The 18,636-nt window shown below is 33.2% G+C and overlaps 1 protein-coding gene across 1 annotated transcript in view; it reads right to left on the reverse strand.

Annotated features, from left to right (window-relative positions):
* The window catches only part of COL21A1 (collagen type XXI alpha 1 chain), a 188,441-nt gene that overhangs the window by 106,156 nt on the left and 63,649 nt on the right, over positions 1–18,636 (reverse strand). The window contains exons 2-8 of the mRNA XM_054685901.2: positions 17,774–17,899; positions 14,823–15,374; positions 6,194–6,362; positions 5,883–6,099; positions 3,355–3,528; positions 2,139–2,216; positions 68–76 (exon numbers count right to left, since the gene is read on the reverse strand). Coding sequence (XP_054541876.1) covers positions 68–76; positions 2,139–2,216; positions 3,355–3,528; positions 5,883–6,099; positions 6,194–6,362; positions 14,823–15,374; positions 17,774–17,861 — 1,287 coding nt within the window. The 5' untranslated portion in view covers positions 17,862–17,899. The remainder of the gene's footprint in view (positions 1–67; positions 77–2,138; positions 2,217–3,354; positions 3,529–5,882; positions 6,100–6,193; positions 6,363–14,822; positions 15,375–17,773; positions 17,900–18,636) is intronic.

Below are 18,636 nucleotides of genomic sequence, written 5' to 3' on the forward strand. Positions count from 1 at the left end.
GGAAAAGAGCTAAGTGGTCCCACAATACAAATATTACCTTAAGGGGAACAATAGTATCCAAGCCTACCTCTCCATTCTGAAAGAAAAACAACAAGTGTGTTTTAAAATGTTTTAAATAAAATTTATAAATTATCAGCCTAATTTACAGATATTTCACCATCCAGATTAGAGATATATGAAGTATGAAAACCAACAAAAACCAAAATATTTCCCTGCATCTATCCTAAAAAGTCACCTATCTATACATGTTACTACTCCATTCATATAGGAGAATACAGAAAGGATATATTTTTTTAAGGTGAGTAGAAGAAGAAAATTAAAACACCAGAGCTGCTTGATATAACAGCCATGCAAGATTAAAAAATACCTCCAGATGAGATTTATATGCTGTCTTGAAATTTTAGGAAATCATTTAAGAACCAGAAAAAAAATGTTGAAACACATCTGAGGAAGTCACAAACTGCATGCATTAAAATCTTGCACTTTAGGAGAGCTTCTCCTAAAATAGTCTGTGTTTTATTAAATAACATACAATTTTAAAAGGACAATCATCTTTCCAATCAATAAAAATTAGTTCAAAAATGAGAAGGTTGGATTGAAGACGCAAAAGGCAAACAGGCCACAGAAAGTCACATCTGAGAGTAAGGAAGGAGACATTAAAACATAAAGTGGAAGGGAGAATTCAAAATCAGCTATCTAAAGCTGTGCTTCATCATACGGAAGGATAATGGCAATCATCATATGTCAATGCAGAGACATCAATAAATGAAGTATGCACAATGAATTCTCAAATGCCATAGCTTATTAACACTTTTAAAATAGATTTATATTTCAAGTTATAAATATCTAAAACTATAGTGCTTAAACAGTTATTTATCTAGAAAACCCAGAATAAATCCTTTCTAGAAAACTCTGTTTGATTACAGATCTTTTAAATGTGCTGTTCTGTGTCTTCAAGGTTTTAGAACATGTGGATCCATACGTTATTCCATTTGATGGGAAAAAAGAAGATGATGACAACATAACTACACACATTTTAAAAACTATGGTTGACTCAAATATCACTGGGAATTTACATTGTCAAAAAGTTGTACAACATTCTACCATATTTCCACTAGCAGTAATACACCAATATTTTGCCCAGGGGAAAGGGGATTGATTACACACACACACACACACACACACTCCATGCGATGCTATGACATTTTAGCTCATAATCCTTTTCCTCCTAACACATTAATGAAAATAGCTAAATAAATAGAAACACTGCTTATATTCTAGAACTATAATAAATTTTTACTTAACTATCAACAACGAGAAAAGTATCTATTCATTATTTCACTGACACTTTGAGAAAAAGTGTCAGTGAAAAGGAAAAATAATTATTTCTTGCTCTTCAGAACTGTGCTGTTTGGGGTGTTCTGTCCACATGTTTAACGTACATTATTATATTGTTATATTATATTATACATGATTATATTAAGTATAATAATGTATTTCACACACTGACATTCAAAGCATCCTACATTTTTCTGGAGCAGGTCTCATCTTGCTTTACCTGAGCACTGGAATAGTCATAGTCATAGACGGCGGGGAAAAACATTACTGACAGGGCGTGGTGGCTCACGCTTGTAATCCCAGCACTTTAGAGGGCTTAGGCCGGCGAATCACCTGCGGTCAGGAGTTCAAGACCAGCCTGGCCAACATGGTGAAACCCCGTCTCTACTAAAAATACAAACATTAGCTGGGTGTGGTGGCGGGCATCTGTAATCCCAGCTACTCTGGAGGCTGAGGCAGGAGAATTTCTTGAACCCAGACGCGGAGTTTGCAGTGACCCAAGATTGCGCCACTGCACTCCAGCCTGGGCGACAAGAGTGAGACTCCAAATCAAAACAAAACAAAACACAACAAGAAAATATTCCCTTGTGGTCTTTCATTCACACTTGCACAATGACACATAACAATTTCAATTATAACCTCAAAATATGTTTTGCTTCATGTAACTTCACTTCCACTAACATTAAAAAATAAAATTAAGTCTACATATTAAATTAATACTCAGATAGTATCTGCTTTTTATTTATTGCTTTGAAAGTACTAAAGCAACATCTGGGAAAAAAACAATCCCTCCTACTTACAAATCCAGGAATCTCACATGCTGTCTCCCGGTTGTTCTGTTCTGGGTCACAGTAGATTCGCAACTTTTGGACATCAAACTAAGAACATAAACCCAGTAGAATTAAAGTTGAGGCACAAGCTAATTGTTTTATAAGAGCAACTCAGATACATAGAAACATCCACTATGGTTAGTAATTCTGTAAGGTTTACATCACAGCATTTAGCTAAAACAATGAAAATACAAAATTTTAATACTTTACACTATAAAGATGTGATGCAACATAACTACTAAAGAAAAATTCCCTAGCACCAAGAGCAAATCGATTTTCTTCCAGAACTCAGTGAGGCTTTTTTAGTACTCCTGTATTAAAAGCTAATCTAAAGAGCATTTTGTTGGACACTTAAAAGTTTTCCCAGGTTTTCTGTGTTTATCTTAAATCTCCACAACATTCCGGATGGTATAGGGTGGACTCAAGAAGCCATCTTTGGTCTTCGCTATTTAGTTGCTGGCATGGAGTGTTGTGTGATTAGTAGGCCCAGCCCCTGTTAATGTTTAAATATTTACTACAATTTGACATGTAGCATTAATTCATAGAGACCACATGTGTAAACACGTATATGAAAATGACAGACTCTTCCTTTAATAGAAACAGTGCAGGAGGGACATACCTTTTCAAATAAAGGGTTTTTCTAGAAATGGCATTTACAGACACATTTCTCCATCCAAATACAGATACTCCAGTTTAAGGAGGTATCAAAAAGTCAAAACAAAACTTTTGTAGGTATAAATTGAACATACCACAATTGCTTTATTTTTAAGGAACAGTTTTGTTTGTGAAGAACCCTGACATGAATTAATCTAATTTTATCCTCGCAGCTGCAAAGACATTTTTATAGCCCCACTTACAGATGAAACTATATTTTCTTTTCCAAATTTATTACTTAAACTATGTTTCTCTTGAGAAACATGAAATTAATGTTTCCTAGAAATGTAGAATTCTATCCTGAACCCAGGGGAACGTTTTTCTAAATATTCTTATGAAATAGATTGTCCAATTCTGCATTTTAATACATATACATACGCATAATTTCACTAATGAACTGACCACATTTTGGTGAACAACTTAAGGGAATTCATAATTACGTTAAATATGATTAAATGTGGTGAAAACTATTACAAAGGACAGCAAAAGTTTCATTCTATATAATTCAAAGAGTAAATCATTATTTATCTACCTGAACAGTTTCTTCTTTTCCAGAATATTTTCCAATTTGGGTTTGCCCATTGATCAAGATCCCTAAAACTGGATGTAAGGGCTTGTTTTCAATTTGTTGGTCATCAATATACAAAGTTACATCTTGCTCTGTTACTAAGAGACGAATTTGGTGCCAGCCTTCATCAAACAACGTCTACAAAAAGAAAGTGTGGAAGATTCATAAATAAAGCCCCTAACAATATTTTATTTTCTTTGTTCTTACTCCCTTGTTCCTAACCATTGCTGAGAAACTTCATCCCACACAGACTGACTGTATTATACATTAATTCACCCTGATCCAAGGTGGACCTCATATGCTATCCACCAATTCTTTCATTAATCTTTATCTGAGTTCCTATTACATATTTCAAAGAAACTGTCGAACAACTTACTAAAGCAACTACCTCAAAATCATAAATGAGTTTAATAATCTCTGAATCCAAATGGCTTCCCTCCTTCCTCATCTCGTTTATTTCATTGCAACTTTGAGCCCCATAACAATCAATCTTCCTTGATAATCTCACTCAACTTCTGGAATTCAAACAATCTTGATCATTTTCATTTCTTCCTCCCTAGTTGCTCATTCTCTCTCTCTGTCTCTGAGTGTTCTTCTCCCTCAACCTACCCTTTAATGAGGGCATTACTCATAGGTCTATTCTGGACATTTTTCACCCCCTCTTTGACTCATCCATTCCTCCAGGCCAATTATCACTGGTATATAATAACTCCCATGTCTACACTAACAGCCTGTATCTCTCCTATGTGTGGGTCCTATAATTCTAATACTAGGTAGAATAATTTTTCAGGATGTTTCACAATTAGCCCAACAACGTATGCAACAAAATAAACTTGAACTACCCCCCAGAGTTTTCTTCTTGACCCCATTTCCCTACATAATAGCATCCTCTAAACATAAGTTTCTTTCTTTGAGTTGCAGTAACTAACCAGATGCAGAGTTCTACCCAATATATTTCTTCAACTTGACTCAAATTCATTTCTTCATTTTCATTGTCACTACCATAATTTAGGCTCATGGAACTCTTGTTTTACTTCAATAATTTTCAAATCTATCTAGATCTCTCACCCTTTCATTTCCAAGCCATCCTTCAGATCACCACTAGAATTAATCTCTCTCCCTACAGTTCTGTTAGGGGAGATATTCCATCTTATTAATTTCTGTATCCCCAGGACCTGGCCTAATTTTAGGATAAAGTTGAAATTATTATTTATGGACAGAAGAAGAAAAAGAAGTAGAGAAGATTGCCTTGACCATGACACACTATGGTCAAGACCTTTTGATGAAACATTCACTGAATAAAGTCCAAACCACATTATATGGCTTTCCAGGCCCCTCATAAATTGGGCTTACACCTAGATAGCTTTTTCTTCCATGCATCTTATACTGTAAACACAGGAGAGTCACTTTGCATTCTCTAAATAAAAACCCTGCATTTTATTACACATCTGATGACTCAATACTGAATCATTTATTTAATGTGCCCTTATATTCATCTCCATCAAAATGCTATACATCCTTCAAGGTCCAGTTCAAAAATTATTTCATTTATGCAGATTTCCTCTTATTTTATGTTAGAACACATTTTCCCATCCACATTCCACTAACACTTTGTACTTCTATTTGATACCAGTTGCCTTGAATATCCTATTGTAAATATGCTCTTTGAAGGTAAGAAACATGCCTTATTCATTTGTCATTTCTTACAGAATCTGGCACAATGGCTTTAATGAAGACAGCAAATAACAATTTTTTAAATGTAATATAATTGCTAAATGAAGAAATTGCATACTTTATATATATTACCATATATATTTCCTAAACTGTGTAATATGGCTTTAGACTATCATAATTATAATAATGAGCAAAACTTAATTACTTTTATTATTGCATCTGGATTCTGAAAACATGATTTTGAAAATAAACTTTTTCAAGTTTGTATATTCTATTAAATATGTATTCCATTTGGGTAAATAAAATGTCCTCCTAAATTAAGGTAAATTTCATACCTATTATGTATCTGGTATTTAATATTCTAACAGATATGTCTTCATGTAAATATCCTGTAGAACATGGCAGTGTAAAACAGACCAATATGGACTTTGACGTCAACTAGACCAAAATTTAATTCCTGATGTCATCACTTATTAGCTCTTCTACTTTGAGGGAGAACTTAACATCCTTGAATATTAGTTTGTCTGCAAAATGGGAGCAATGGTTTCTTTATTGGATGGCTATTATAATTAAATGTGCCTGGTACCTAGTAGTAGGCACTCAAAATATGTCAGTTCCCCTCAGCATTTGTCCCCATATTGATCAAGAAACAATTTTCCTTTCTTTGTTAGTTTTCTTCAACAGAGAAACATTAAAATTTAAAGTAAAAATATTTCCAATCATGTTAAAATTATAGCCCTCTTTTCCCCAACACACATAAACCCAATGGCGCTTCCCCATGAATATCATAATCATGGTATTATCCCAGGCATCTTTACCTTAACTTGAGGGTTAGCAAAGGTAACCACTTGTGAGCCATTAATTACGCTGGTTGTTGTAAATAATAAGATTTTGTCCACACCATTTAGGGTAACTGCTATTTGTGGCCTTCCATCAATAGTTAATATTCTCCATAAATCCCAAATTTTCTTGACTTTAAATCTTTGAGTAGACACAAATACATATGATGGAGGAAGACCTTCTGGGAAAACATTGCTAGAAAAAGAAGAGCAAGTGTAAGCTTAAAGAATTCTTGACATGTCCACAGACATATCCCCCCAAAAAAGTTGTGTCAACATATAATGCATACCTTGTGAGTTCTGATAAATCAACTTTTGATGTTACTTCATATCCTTTTATCTTTTTTGGTGAAAGCTGTATTCTTTTCTTAACCTTTTTATTTACATCTAAACCTAAAAGAATATCAAATCCCCTTTCATCACGAGCTGCCACTGGAATTCGTGTTGGACAGACAGATTCTATAAAGCAAAAGCAATAAAAGTTTATTAATCGTGGACTACTCAAACAATAAAAGAAAAATCAAGGGAGAAATACTAGACAATATAGTATTCTATCATTAGAATTATAAAATCTACATATGTATACAAATGTATAGTATATAAATGTATATGAATACATTTTCTGAGAAAATGTAGAAGTATTTTACACATTTAAGAGTGAGATCTTAATATGCTTTTTTCTCTAAAAAATAAGGGATAAAAGTAAAACAAAAATATAAGATAAATATTTGTTAATGTATTGTCTTTAGCAAAAAATTGAGACAATAGCAATATGAGACAATCTAACACCTATGGAAAAGAAAAACAATGGAACAGGATTTATGATTCTCATCCAGGACTTCCTATTAACTAGTCATACAACTTTGGATAATGCTTGTAATTTATTTAATTCAAAAATGAACACTAAAATTCTTTTCTTGCATTCTTAGCATTTAAGGGGTAAAAGGTATTTTCTGTTCTTGATTTTCTTTCCAGTTCAAGCAGCTTATATTTCTATAGCTCAAATATCATTAGTCTGTCTCTCTGGAAAAAACTTAACCTGGGTCCCATCTATTCATGAAAGTTCTTCAGACGGACATATTATCTCATCTATAATTATATATTAATCATACTTATAAAGAATATTTTCTTAAGAATAATCATTAGCATTACATAGTCAGCTATATAGGTAATAAGTATGATATACTTTAGCTGAAGAATACAACAACTGAAAAAATTTACTAAAGATGATTAATAGCAGACTTTAACAAGCAGAGGGAAAAGAATCAGCAAACTCAATAATTGGTCATTTGAAATTATCCAGTTAGAGAAACAAAAAGAAAAAGGAAGAGAAAGGGTGAACAAAGCCTAAGAGATTTAAGCAACACCATCAAGCATACCAATATATGCATTTTGCGAGTTCCAGAAAAAAAAAAAAGAAGAGGGTGAAAAGGGGACAAAAAGCTTATTTAAAGAGATGAGGCCAACAACTTCCCAAATCTGGAAAAGGATATGGATACTCGAATTCAAGAAGCCTAATATATGCTAAGTTAAACCCAAAGAAATCCACACTGAGACACATTGTAATCTAATTGTCAAAAGTTAAAGGCAAAGATCACATTTTGAAAGCAGCAAGAAAAAAGAGACTTGTTATGTACAAGGGAACCTTGATAAGACTATCAGCAGATTTCTCAATAGCACCATTGCAGGCCAGGAGTGGGATGACATATTCAAAGTGCTGAAAGGAAAGAAAAAACCTGCCAACCAAGAATGCTATGTCTGGCAGAACTGTTCTTCAAAAATGAAGGAGAAATAAAGACTTTTCTAGATAAACACAAGCTGAGAAAGTTCATCACCATCAGACCTGCCTTATAAGAAATTCTCAAGGAGTCCTTCAAGATCAAACAAAAGTATACTAATCAGCAACATAAAAGCATAAGATAGTATAAATTTTTCAGATAAAAGTAAATATATAGACAGACACACAATATTATAATACTGTAATAGTGTGCATAAATGACTTTTAATTCTGGTGTAAAAGTTAAAAGACAAAAGCATTTTTAAAAACTGTAACTTTAAAAATATGTTAACAGATATAAAATATAAAAAGATGCAATTTGTGGCATCAGTAACAAAGGACAGGTAGCAATAATATAGAATATTTATATGTAATTTAATTTCATACCAACTTAAAATAAGTTCTGATAATTACATGATGTTTCATGTAACCCCTATGATAACCTCAAAGAAAATACCTATGGAAGATAAATAAAATGATAAAGGACATCACTACAAAAAAAGCAATAAAACACAAAGGAAGACAGTAAAAGAAAAAAAGAGGGACAAAAAGCTACAGGAAAGACAGAAAATAATTACCAAAATGGCAACAATAATTTTTCCCTATCAGTAATTACCTTAAATGTAAGTGATTATACTCCTTAATCAAAGTACATAGAGAGGCTGAATGGTTTAGAGCTACAGATCCAGCTATATACTATCTATGAAAGACTCTAGCCTGGGCAACATGGCAAAACCCCATCTCTACAAAAACAAAAACAAAAGCAAACAAACAAAAAACAACAAAATTAGCCATGCATGGTGGCATGTGCCTGTAGTCTCAGCTACTCAGGAGGCTGAGGTGGGAGGATTGACTGAGTCTGGGAGGTTGAAGCTGCAGTGAGCTATGATCATGCCACTGCACTCCAGCCTGGGCAACAGAATGAGACAAAGGAAAGGGAAAGGAGAAGGGGAAGGGGAAGGAAGGGAAAGAAAGGGAAGGGAAGGGGGGAAAAGGGAAAAGGGAAAGGAAAAGAAAAGAGAAATGAAAAGGACTCACTTTAAATTTAAGGACACACATAGGCTGTAAGTGAAAAAATGAAAAAAGATATTCCATGCAAATGGTAGCCAAAAGACATCAGAGATGTCTATACTTATATCACACAGTACAAAACTATAACAAGAGACAAAGAAAGATATCCTACTATGATAAAAGGGTCAACTCACCAGGAAGATATAATAATTATGATTATATATGCAGCCAACATCATGATAACAAAAATAAGAGGCAGACTTATACAGAACTGAAGGGAGAAATAGAAAGAAACACAGTAATAGTAGAGGATTTCAATAATGATTAGAACATTCAAACAGAAGATCAATAAGGAAATAGAAGACTTGAACAATACTATAGACCAAATGAACCTAGCAGATGCATACAGAATATTCCACCAAACAGCAGCAGAATACACATTCCCTTCAATTGCACATGAAACATTCTCCAGGACAGACCACATGTTAAATCACAAAACATGTCTTATTTAAGAAGGCTGAAATCATACCAGTATATTTTCCAACCACAATGGAATAAAACTAAAAATTAACAACAGGAGGAAAATTGAAAAATTCACAAATATGTAAAAATTAAATAGCACACTTTTGAATAGCCATCAGGTCAAAGAAGAAATCAGAGACAAAGTTAGAAAATACGTGATGACAAACAAAATCACAACATCCAAAATTTATGAGATGCAGGAAAACAGTACTAAGAGAGAAGTTTATAGCAATAAATGCCTACATTAAAAAAGAAAAAGGATATCAAATAATCAAATAAACAACTTTACACCTCAAGGACCTACAGAAAAAAAAGACAAACTAAGCCTGAAGTTAGCAGGAGGAAAAAAATAATTTAGATTTAAACAGTAATAAATAAAATAGAAAATGGAAAGAAGTCAACAAAGCTAAGAGTTGCTTTTTTGGAAAAATCAACAACATTGACAAACCTTTAACTAAATTAAGTAAAAACAGAGAAGACTCAAAACAAGAAGTGAAAGAAGAGATACTACAATTGATGCCACAGAAATAAAAAGGATTTTAAGTGACCACTATGAACGACTATATATCAACAAATTGGTAACCTAGAAGAAATGAATAAATTCCTAGAACATATAACCTACCAAAACTGAAACATGAATAAATAGAATATATGAACATACCTATAACTACAGATTAAAGGAAATTAAATCAGTAATCAAAACACCCCAACAATAAAAGCCTAGTACCAGGTGGCTTCAGTGGTGAATTCTACCAGACATTTAAAGAAGAATTAATATCTGTCTTTCTTAAGATCTTTCAAAAAATTGAAGAGGAGTAAATACTTCTAAACTATTTTTATAAGGCCAGCATGAACCTGATACCAAAGCCAGAAAAAGATACCATAATAAAATAAAACTACAAGCCAATATCCCTGATGAATATAGATGTAAATATCCCCAATAAAACACTAACAAACTGAATTTAACAGCACATCAAAAACATCATACACCATGACCAAATGGGAATTACCCACAGGATGAAAGAGTTTGACATATAAAATCAATAAATGTGTCATTGACAGAATGAAGGAAAAGATAACATGATCATCTCAATGGAGGCAGAAAAATAATTGACAAAAATCAGCACTATTTTATGATAAAAGCACTCAACAAGTAAGGAATAGAAGGAAACTACTTTAACATAATAAAGACCATATTTGAAAAGTTCACAGCTAACATCACACTCAATGATAAATGTTAAAAGCTTTTCCTCTAAGATGAGGAACAAGACAAAGATACCTAATTTCACCACTTCTATTCAACATTGTACTAGCCAGAGGAATTAGGCAAGAAAAGAAATAAAAGGCATTCAAATCACAAAAGAAACAAAATTATCTCTGTTCACAGATAGCATGATCGTAAACATAGAAAACCCTACTGATTATACATAAAAGACTCCATGCCAAAAAAATGGTTAGAAGAAACCAATTAAGCAAATTTGGAGAATACAAATTCAATATATAAAAATCAGTTGTGTTTCTATTCAGTAACAACAATTTAAAAAGAAAATTAAGAAAATAATCTCATTTATAAAACATAAAAATAAAATACTTAGAAATAAACTTAACCAAAGAATCAAAAACTTGTACACTGAAAACTACAAAACATTGATAAAAGAAACTGAAGAAGGAATAAATGGAAATATATCTTGTGTTCATAGATTGGTAGACAATATTATTTAAAAAGTCCATACTGCCTAACTTGATCTACAGATTCAATGCAATCCCTATAAAAATCCCAATAACGTTTTTTATAGCAGTAGAAAAAGCATTCCTAAAATTTATATGAAACCTCAAAAGACCTCAAACAGTCAAAACAATCTTGGGAAACAAAAACTAAGCTGGAGGCCTCACACTTCCTGATTTCAAAATATACTGCAAAGCTAGAGTAATCAAAACAGTATGGTAAAGGCATAAAAACAAACATATAGACAAATGGAACAGAATAGAGAGCCCAGAAAACACTCTTGCATGCATCAATGAAATTATCTTTGACAAGGGTGGTAAGACTGCCCGACGGGGAAAGGATCTCTTCGATCAATAGTGCTGGGAAAACCAGATATCCACATGCAAAAGAATAACTTTGGACCCTTATTTTACACCATACACAAAAAACAACTCAAAATAAAGACTTAAACATAAGATCTGAAACTATAAAATTTCTAAAAGAAAACTAGGAAAAGCTTCATAACATCAGTCTCGTAATGATTTCTTGGATTTATTCCAAAATCACAGGCAACAAAAAAAGCAAAAATAGACAACTGGGATTACAGCAAACTAAAAAGCTTCTGTGCAGCAAAGGAGAAAAAAAACTCTGTAAAAAGACAATCTATGAAGTGGGATAAAATATTTGCAAACCATATATCTGATAAGCGGTTAACATTCAAAATAAATAATAAACTCTAACTCAGCAACAAAAAAAAACTGATTAAGGAATTTTATTGAGGACTTAAATAAACATTTCTCCAAAAATGACACACAAATGGCCACAGGTATATGAAAAAATGTCCAACATCACTAATCATCAGAGAAATGCAAATCAATACTACAATGAAATGTTACCTCATACATGTTAGGCTGGCCATTACCAAAAAAAAAAAAAAGAAAGAAAGAAAGAGGAAGGAAAAGAGGGAGGGAGGGAAGGAGGAAGAAAGGAAGGAAGGAAGAGAAGGAGGGAGGGAAGGAAGGAGGGAGGTTTCAGTCAAGCAAGATGAAAAAGTTCCAAAGATATGCTGTACAACATTGTGCTTATGATTCATAATACTGTACACTTAAAGATTTGTTAGAAGACTAGGTTTCATGTTAATGTGTTTTATATGAGGGGGAAAGAGAAAAATGAAGAAGAAGAAGGAAGGGAGAGGAAAGGGGAGGAAGGGGGAGGAAAGGGAGGAAAGGGGAGGAAGGGGGAGGAGGAAGGAGGAGGAGGGAGGAGGAAGGAATGAGGGAGGCAGGAGGAGGGAGGAAGAGGGAGGAGGAAGGAGGAGGAAGGAGGAGGGAGAAGGAGGAGGAAGAAGAAGAGGAGGAGGAGGAAGTAGTAGTAGTAGAAGTAGTAGTAGAAAAAGAAGTAGTAGTAGAAGAGGAAGTGGTAGTAGTAGTAGTAGTAGTACTAGCAGTAGTAGCTGCAGCAGCAGCAGAAGTCTTTTACACAGATAAATGAATCATCACCTATCAGAGAAAGGAAAGTATTAGAGACAACTCTTCCAGAGAAATAACAGGTCCATAAAGATGGAATAAACTGTGGTAAATATTATTTAACTCAATAATATTTTGTTGTGATTCAACTACAGCAGAGTATAAAAATAAACAGTATTAGGAAATGGTCATCCTACATGTTAACACTTCAACATAGAAGTTAAGTATGTGTCAAAGAAAAAGCGTGTGAATTTATCAAATGATTCAAATACAGATTACATGGTTTGTGGCTGTTGTAATATAGCAATGTTTTAGTTTAATGCATTAATCATACTCTAATACAGTATAAAATGTCAAGTGCAGACTGGGCGCGGTGGCTCACGCCTGTAATCCCAGCACTTTGGGAGGCTGAGGCGGGCGGATCATGAGGTCAGGAGATAGAGATTCATCCTGGCTAACACGGTGAAACCCGTTCTCTACTAAAAAATAGAAAAAATTAGCCGGGCGTGGTGGGCGCCTGTAGTCCCAGCTACTCGGGAGGCTGAGGCAGGAGAATGGCATGAACCCGGGAGGCGGAGCTTGAAGTGAGCCGAGATTGCACCACTGCACTGCACTCCAGCCTGGGTGACAGAGCGAGACTCTGCCTCAAAAAAAAAAAAAAAAAAAAAGTCGAGTGCAGAAAACATCCATATAAATTCCATAAGTGCATTTTCAAAAACATTTTAAAAGATGGCTATTGTGCAACAGATATGTGAACTGATTAGACACATAAATTATTTATATCTTTTTGAGTGTGGATGAAAATATATTTGGCAAGATTTCAATTTTGATTGTGTTTATAGATGATACATTTTAGCTAAAAGAGTGTTTAACTCTTCTAAGCACATCTACTCTTTCATGTGTAGTTAGAATCATTAAAATAGAATGCATTTACCAAAATACAGATCCACAGAAAAAGTCTCTGAAGCAAATATTGAACAAACATTTTATCAGTTACATTTATATTTAAAGATAAAAATGAATGATAAGTGAAATTTCTCCAGGAAAAGTCTGTTTTAAGAATGAAATATACCTGACTTCAAAATCTAACTAATTCTAACTAATATGACCACATATTAAAAATTTAAATCCCATTGGCCTCTTCAGTATGATAAATGTCAACAAAATCTAACTACTAGAGATTCATAAAAAGAAGAACTATGGTGGTGATTTGTACTTATTACAGTACCTTTATTTAAAGTTTCATGGAAGAAGACGTTTAATTTTCTATATTCTCTTAAATATGAAAATTTAAAAATGTTTTTCTCTACCATATCCCACAAGCAAATATGAAGAAAACAGAGGAATTAATGATATAATTTGTTTCCTAACTCATAAACACACAGGATTTTTTTGTTAAATGTGAAGCCACCCACTTTGGGAGTTTTTGTAGACAAACTAATATTCACTTTATATGAATATTACTTTAATATGGTACACTAAATGCCTATAATATTAAAAATAAGAGATACAAAAAATTACTCTCCCCTAAAATAATCTGAATATTAGCATATCTATGCCCTAATAGGATTAATATTTACCAAAACTGGGACCTTCCCATACCATGCAGTTATCATGAACATGAAGTTAGATTTTATGAAATGATATAAACATAATTAATAAACTGTTATTTTCAAATGTTCTGTGAAAGGGAAGTTAAGCTTTTTAAAGTGCAATTTTAACATTTTCCCCCAACTTTAAAAATATCAGTAATTTGAAGCTTTTTTCTGAAGAAATAAAGAAATTCTAGCTCAGAATTATGTACAAGAATATTCATTTTTGTCATTTATATTAGCAAAACTTAGAAATAAACTAAATGTACAAAAACAGGAAAATTTTAAAATAAATTACAGTAGGAAATTGTCTGCTATCCTGTGAATAGAGTATAAAAATTGTATACACAAGAGTATATAATACAAAAATAAAGTATGAAATTATATATGCAATAGTATCTTGATTTAGGCAGAAAGATAAACTAAAACACACTGGGGAAAAAAGGAAAAAAACTAGAATGTAAAGTACAGAAAAACTCATTAACAGGGGTGATATGATTATGTGTGATTTATATATATTTTTATTCTTTGTGCCTTTTTCTACAATTTCTACAATAGACATGTTATAATTGAAAGGAAAAATAATAAATGTTACAAAATATTGTATTTTCCATAGATAGATTTGTAAATTATTTCTAAAAACCAAAATTTATCCTAAATACATACAACACAAAAAATTTATGCTCACAGTATAAATATAACATTTATAACATTATAAATGTTGTAACATTATAATTGACATTAAATATAACAATTTACACCAGTGTTAGTGAAGAAATTATATCAAAATGTAAAAAGCACATTATTAATTGCTTCCAAATTATATTAAGGCATTTTAAGGCTTACCTTCACAAAGTTTCTGCTTCATCACTTCCCTTATTTTGGATATTGCAATATAGTCTTCCACATAAAACACATAAGTAGATGAAGGCTTGTTGGCAATAGCTCTAAGTTCGGCATCTTCTGTTTCTGAACCAACACCAATAGCAAATAATGTTATCTTACTATCTCTTGCTGCTTGAGCTGCATCCTTGACGTCATCTTGGGATTTGCCATCCGTAAGTACCACTGCTATCTTAGTCAGAAATCGTGAGGACTTGGCAAAAAGGTAATCGAGCGCAAACTGGATGGCCTTCCCTGTCTTTGTGTTTCCTCCTAAGTAGAGTATGGATTCCACTGCTGCCGTCAAATGTTCTCCTGAATCATAGCTTCCGAGAGGAATCTCCAGCACAGGGTAGTCACTATATTGAACCACTCCAACTTGAATAAACTTCGGCCCTATGTCAAAGTTTTTTGTGATATTGACAAGCCACTTTTTCACTATTTCAAAGTTTTCTGGGCCAACACTATAAGAGCCATCTAAGATGAAAACTAAATCTGTCGGAGCAGTACGACAACCTAAGTGCAAAAGAAAACCATCATAGCACATCTTTTATATAAAAAGCAAAAAGGGAGAGATTTTAAATATATGAGTTTCAGCTATACACTAATATCATTGCTTATTTTAAATTGTCAGTGAAATATGTTTAGCTTAATGCTAACCTGAAATATTACAAAAATATAAGCCAGTGAATAGGGAGAAAAAAATTAAAAACAAATTTTCTACCAACTCCAGGACTTAGCTAGCCAATAAAATTTCATCTTTGATATATTAATAGTTGATAAAAGTTAAATGAACCAAGATCACCCAATGAATCAACTCTTGCATTATATCCAAGATGAGTTTCTAAAGGCCTGATGTCTCATATTCAGTGAATAATGTCAGAGCATTAGCTTGTACTAACAATCTATGGTTAAAGGTTTAAAGCTATTCGTTGCTTAGTAGAGACAGAGATTCATGTTTCAAGATACCAGGAAACACATGTGGTCAACACATCCTAAGGTCCTTTTGGGGAAAAAAAAATACCATCTTTGGTGCAAGTTACATTTGAACAAGTTATAAGCAGTTGTGGAAAGAAAAAGACTTCCCCTGTTACAAATGCTAACATGCTAAATGTAAAACAAAGCATGAATATAAAATTATCTCATTATCATACAGGCTATAAATAATAACTATTATTGCTGCTTTAAGAACAGAAGTTAGAGAAGAAGACAAATATAGCTGTTCTTTTCTGCGCATTCTGTTAGCCATTCCAAACTATTGGAATTGCCCCAACGAACCAGTTTATCTTTTAGTCTGTGTTAGTCTCCCAACTCTGGGCCTTTGCAGTTGCTCTTCCCTTTTATTAGAATGTCTTCCTCTTCACCTGACTAATACTCTTGTTTCAGATCCCTGATTGCCTGTCGGCTTTATCATAAAACCTTTCCTGACCTTCCACAGTTAGGTTGCCATCCCCTCCTAAATTTATAGCAGTCAAGAAGTTCCAAAAATAAAAAGAATTGCCAAAATATGGATTTGTCTCAAAAATGTGTCTGTGATTATGACATTATTCCTAAAGTGTTCTACTGCAGGTGGTAGTATCCTCAGAAGGTGTAAGGGACACAATTCCAACAACCTCTGCCATGGCGGCCACTGCCAGAGGTCAAGGTAGGGACAGCGGAAATGGAGTTCTGTCCAGAGGCAAACTTCCTAACCCAAGGGAATGCAATTTTTCTGTTATTTTTGGAAGCTTGGAAGCTGGATGGACTAGGATTAAAGGGTTATGCTTTTATTGTTTTTTGTTTTTTGTTTTTTTTTGCGGGGAGACGAAAGGATAGAAAAGCTTGTTGGCAGAGCTTTTCAATGTTGGCCCTTCTAAATACTGAGACTCATTGTTGTCTGAAGCTGTTAGTGTTTGTGTGCCACCTATTCAGTGGTTTTCACTCTAAGAGGGTTATTCTTGGCCCTTCCTACCCTTCTCCCTGTCACAGGGCCACAGAGCATGTATTTCATAACTGTAAAGTTAGTCAACAGCATGCGCATACAAGCAAATAATACCATTTATAAGCCCTAGACATAATATCCATCCTGAGAACCTCTTCCTTAGAGAGATGAATGACATCATAGAAAAGGAATGGGACTGAAGAGCAAAAACATGGTTCAAATACTAGTTACTGCCCTCGCAAGCTGTATGATGCTAGGTAAGCCCCTTAACTTATTAAAATCCCTTTTCCCACCCAAGAAAAAAACAAAGGAAAGGGCATCCACATTATACAGTGATTGCATGAATTAAACTATAGAAGTGTTAAGCAAGCTTTAAATATTATTGTATTAATAAATTTTAAGCCAAGTTGAATCAAATTGTCAAACCATCTCATTTAACTTTTATAGAGACCTTAGTTAATTTATAGTAGGATGCTTATGAGTTTTAAAATGTGAACATAAGCAAACTTTATTTTTAAAAAAAAAGGGTGCTATCTCTAAATGATAGTCTGGGTAACAGAACTATAATTAATATAGCTCTTTATCTCTATAGGCAAGCTTTCCTACAAGCAATAATAACATTCACTGAGATGTACTGTGCTAAGCCTTTGACATGCATTATCTCATTCAGTCCTGATAACCAATCTAGAAGGCTTTCTTTATCTTCCTATCATGCAGTTCAAAGTGGCTGAACATGGACTCAATACCAGACTGTTTGTTCCAAAGCTTGATGTGTTAATTGAATAAACTATTGCCATAGAGTCATCTCAGAATTATCTCTGAGGGAAGCTTTTCTTCTCAGTTAATGAGTAACATAGCAATTCATTTATTTTAGGGAGTTACAGAATCAAAGACAGTAAGAATGAGATCCTTAAAACCATTACTTGAACTCCCCTAGTTTAATTTCCAGATTAATTTGTTGATAACAAAAAAGGACAATGCTGATAGTTCTTACTTGATCTTACTTCCCCATCTTCAGCTAACACAGAATTCTGAAGAAGCAGCACCAAAACCATGCAGAGAAATGTAATATAGTGGGCCATGTTTCTGTTTTCGTTCTAATATTTTGGTTTTAGGATTCCTAGGGGGAAAAAAAAGGCAAGTTAAATATATTAATTAAAGTCAACATCTAGCCATTATACATTTACATTTTGAAACAAGAGCCAATTGAAGTACAGCTAATTTTGTGACTATTAGAATTAACTTAAATCTGTTTAAAACAGCCAAATGTTAAATATATTAATGCAGGAGGACAATGAATAGTGGCTAAAGACCATGATAAACCTTAATTCTTAATTGTCTTCAGAAAAGTATACACATTTTCTAAAATTTGAGCTTTTTGCAAAATATTTACTCAAATTTATCCTTTGGGCGTAGCCTGTAGAACCTTATCTCATTCTTTTTACTATCTGAATATTAGCAAACATTTTTCTTTTAAACGTGGGTTTGTATTTAAGGGACACTCAAAGAGTATTTAGTGAAAATATTTCTAAGATACAGCTGATGGAATTTAATTTTTAAAATAAGATGTAATTGTAAACATTAAGACCTGTTTTATGTAATTCATAAAGACTCAGTTACATAGTTTTCATACACCATCTAAAATAAGTCCAAGAACTTCATTTCTGGTTAGAATGTAGAAAGTTGCAAGAGATTGTCATTCACAACAATGAGTACATACCAGATAAAGTACAAATTCATATGCTTTTTAAGCCCAGCAGAAATGAAATAATTTAAAGAAACCTAAAAGAACCAAATTCCAGAAGTTATTAACCCTTTGTCATATAGAAATGATTCACAACTGCTTTAATCTCTGGC

The sequence above is a fragment of the Pan troglodytes genome, chromosome 5, assembly GCF_028858775.2.
Source record: "Pan troglodytes isolate AG18354 chromosome 5, NHGRI_mPanTro3-v2.0_pri, whole genome shotgun sequence".
NCBI classification, from domain to species: Eukaryota; Metazoa; Chordata; class Mammalia; order Primates; family Hominidae; genus Pan; species Pan troglodytes.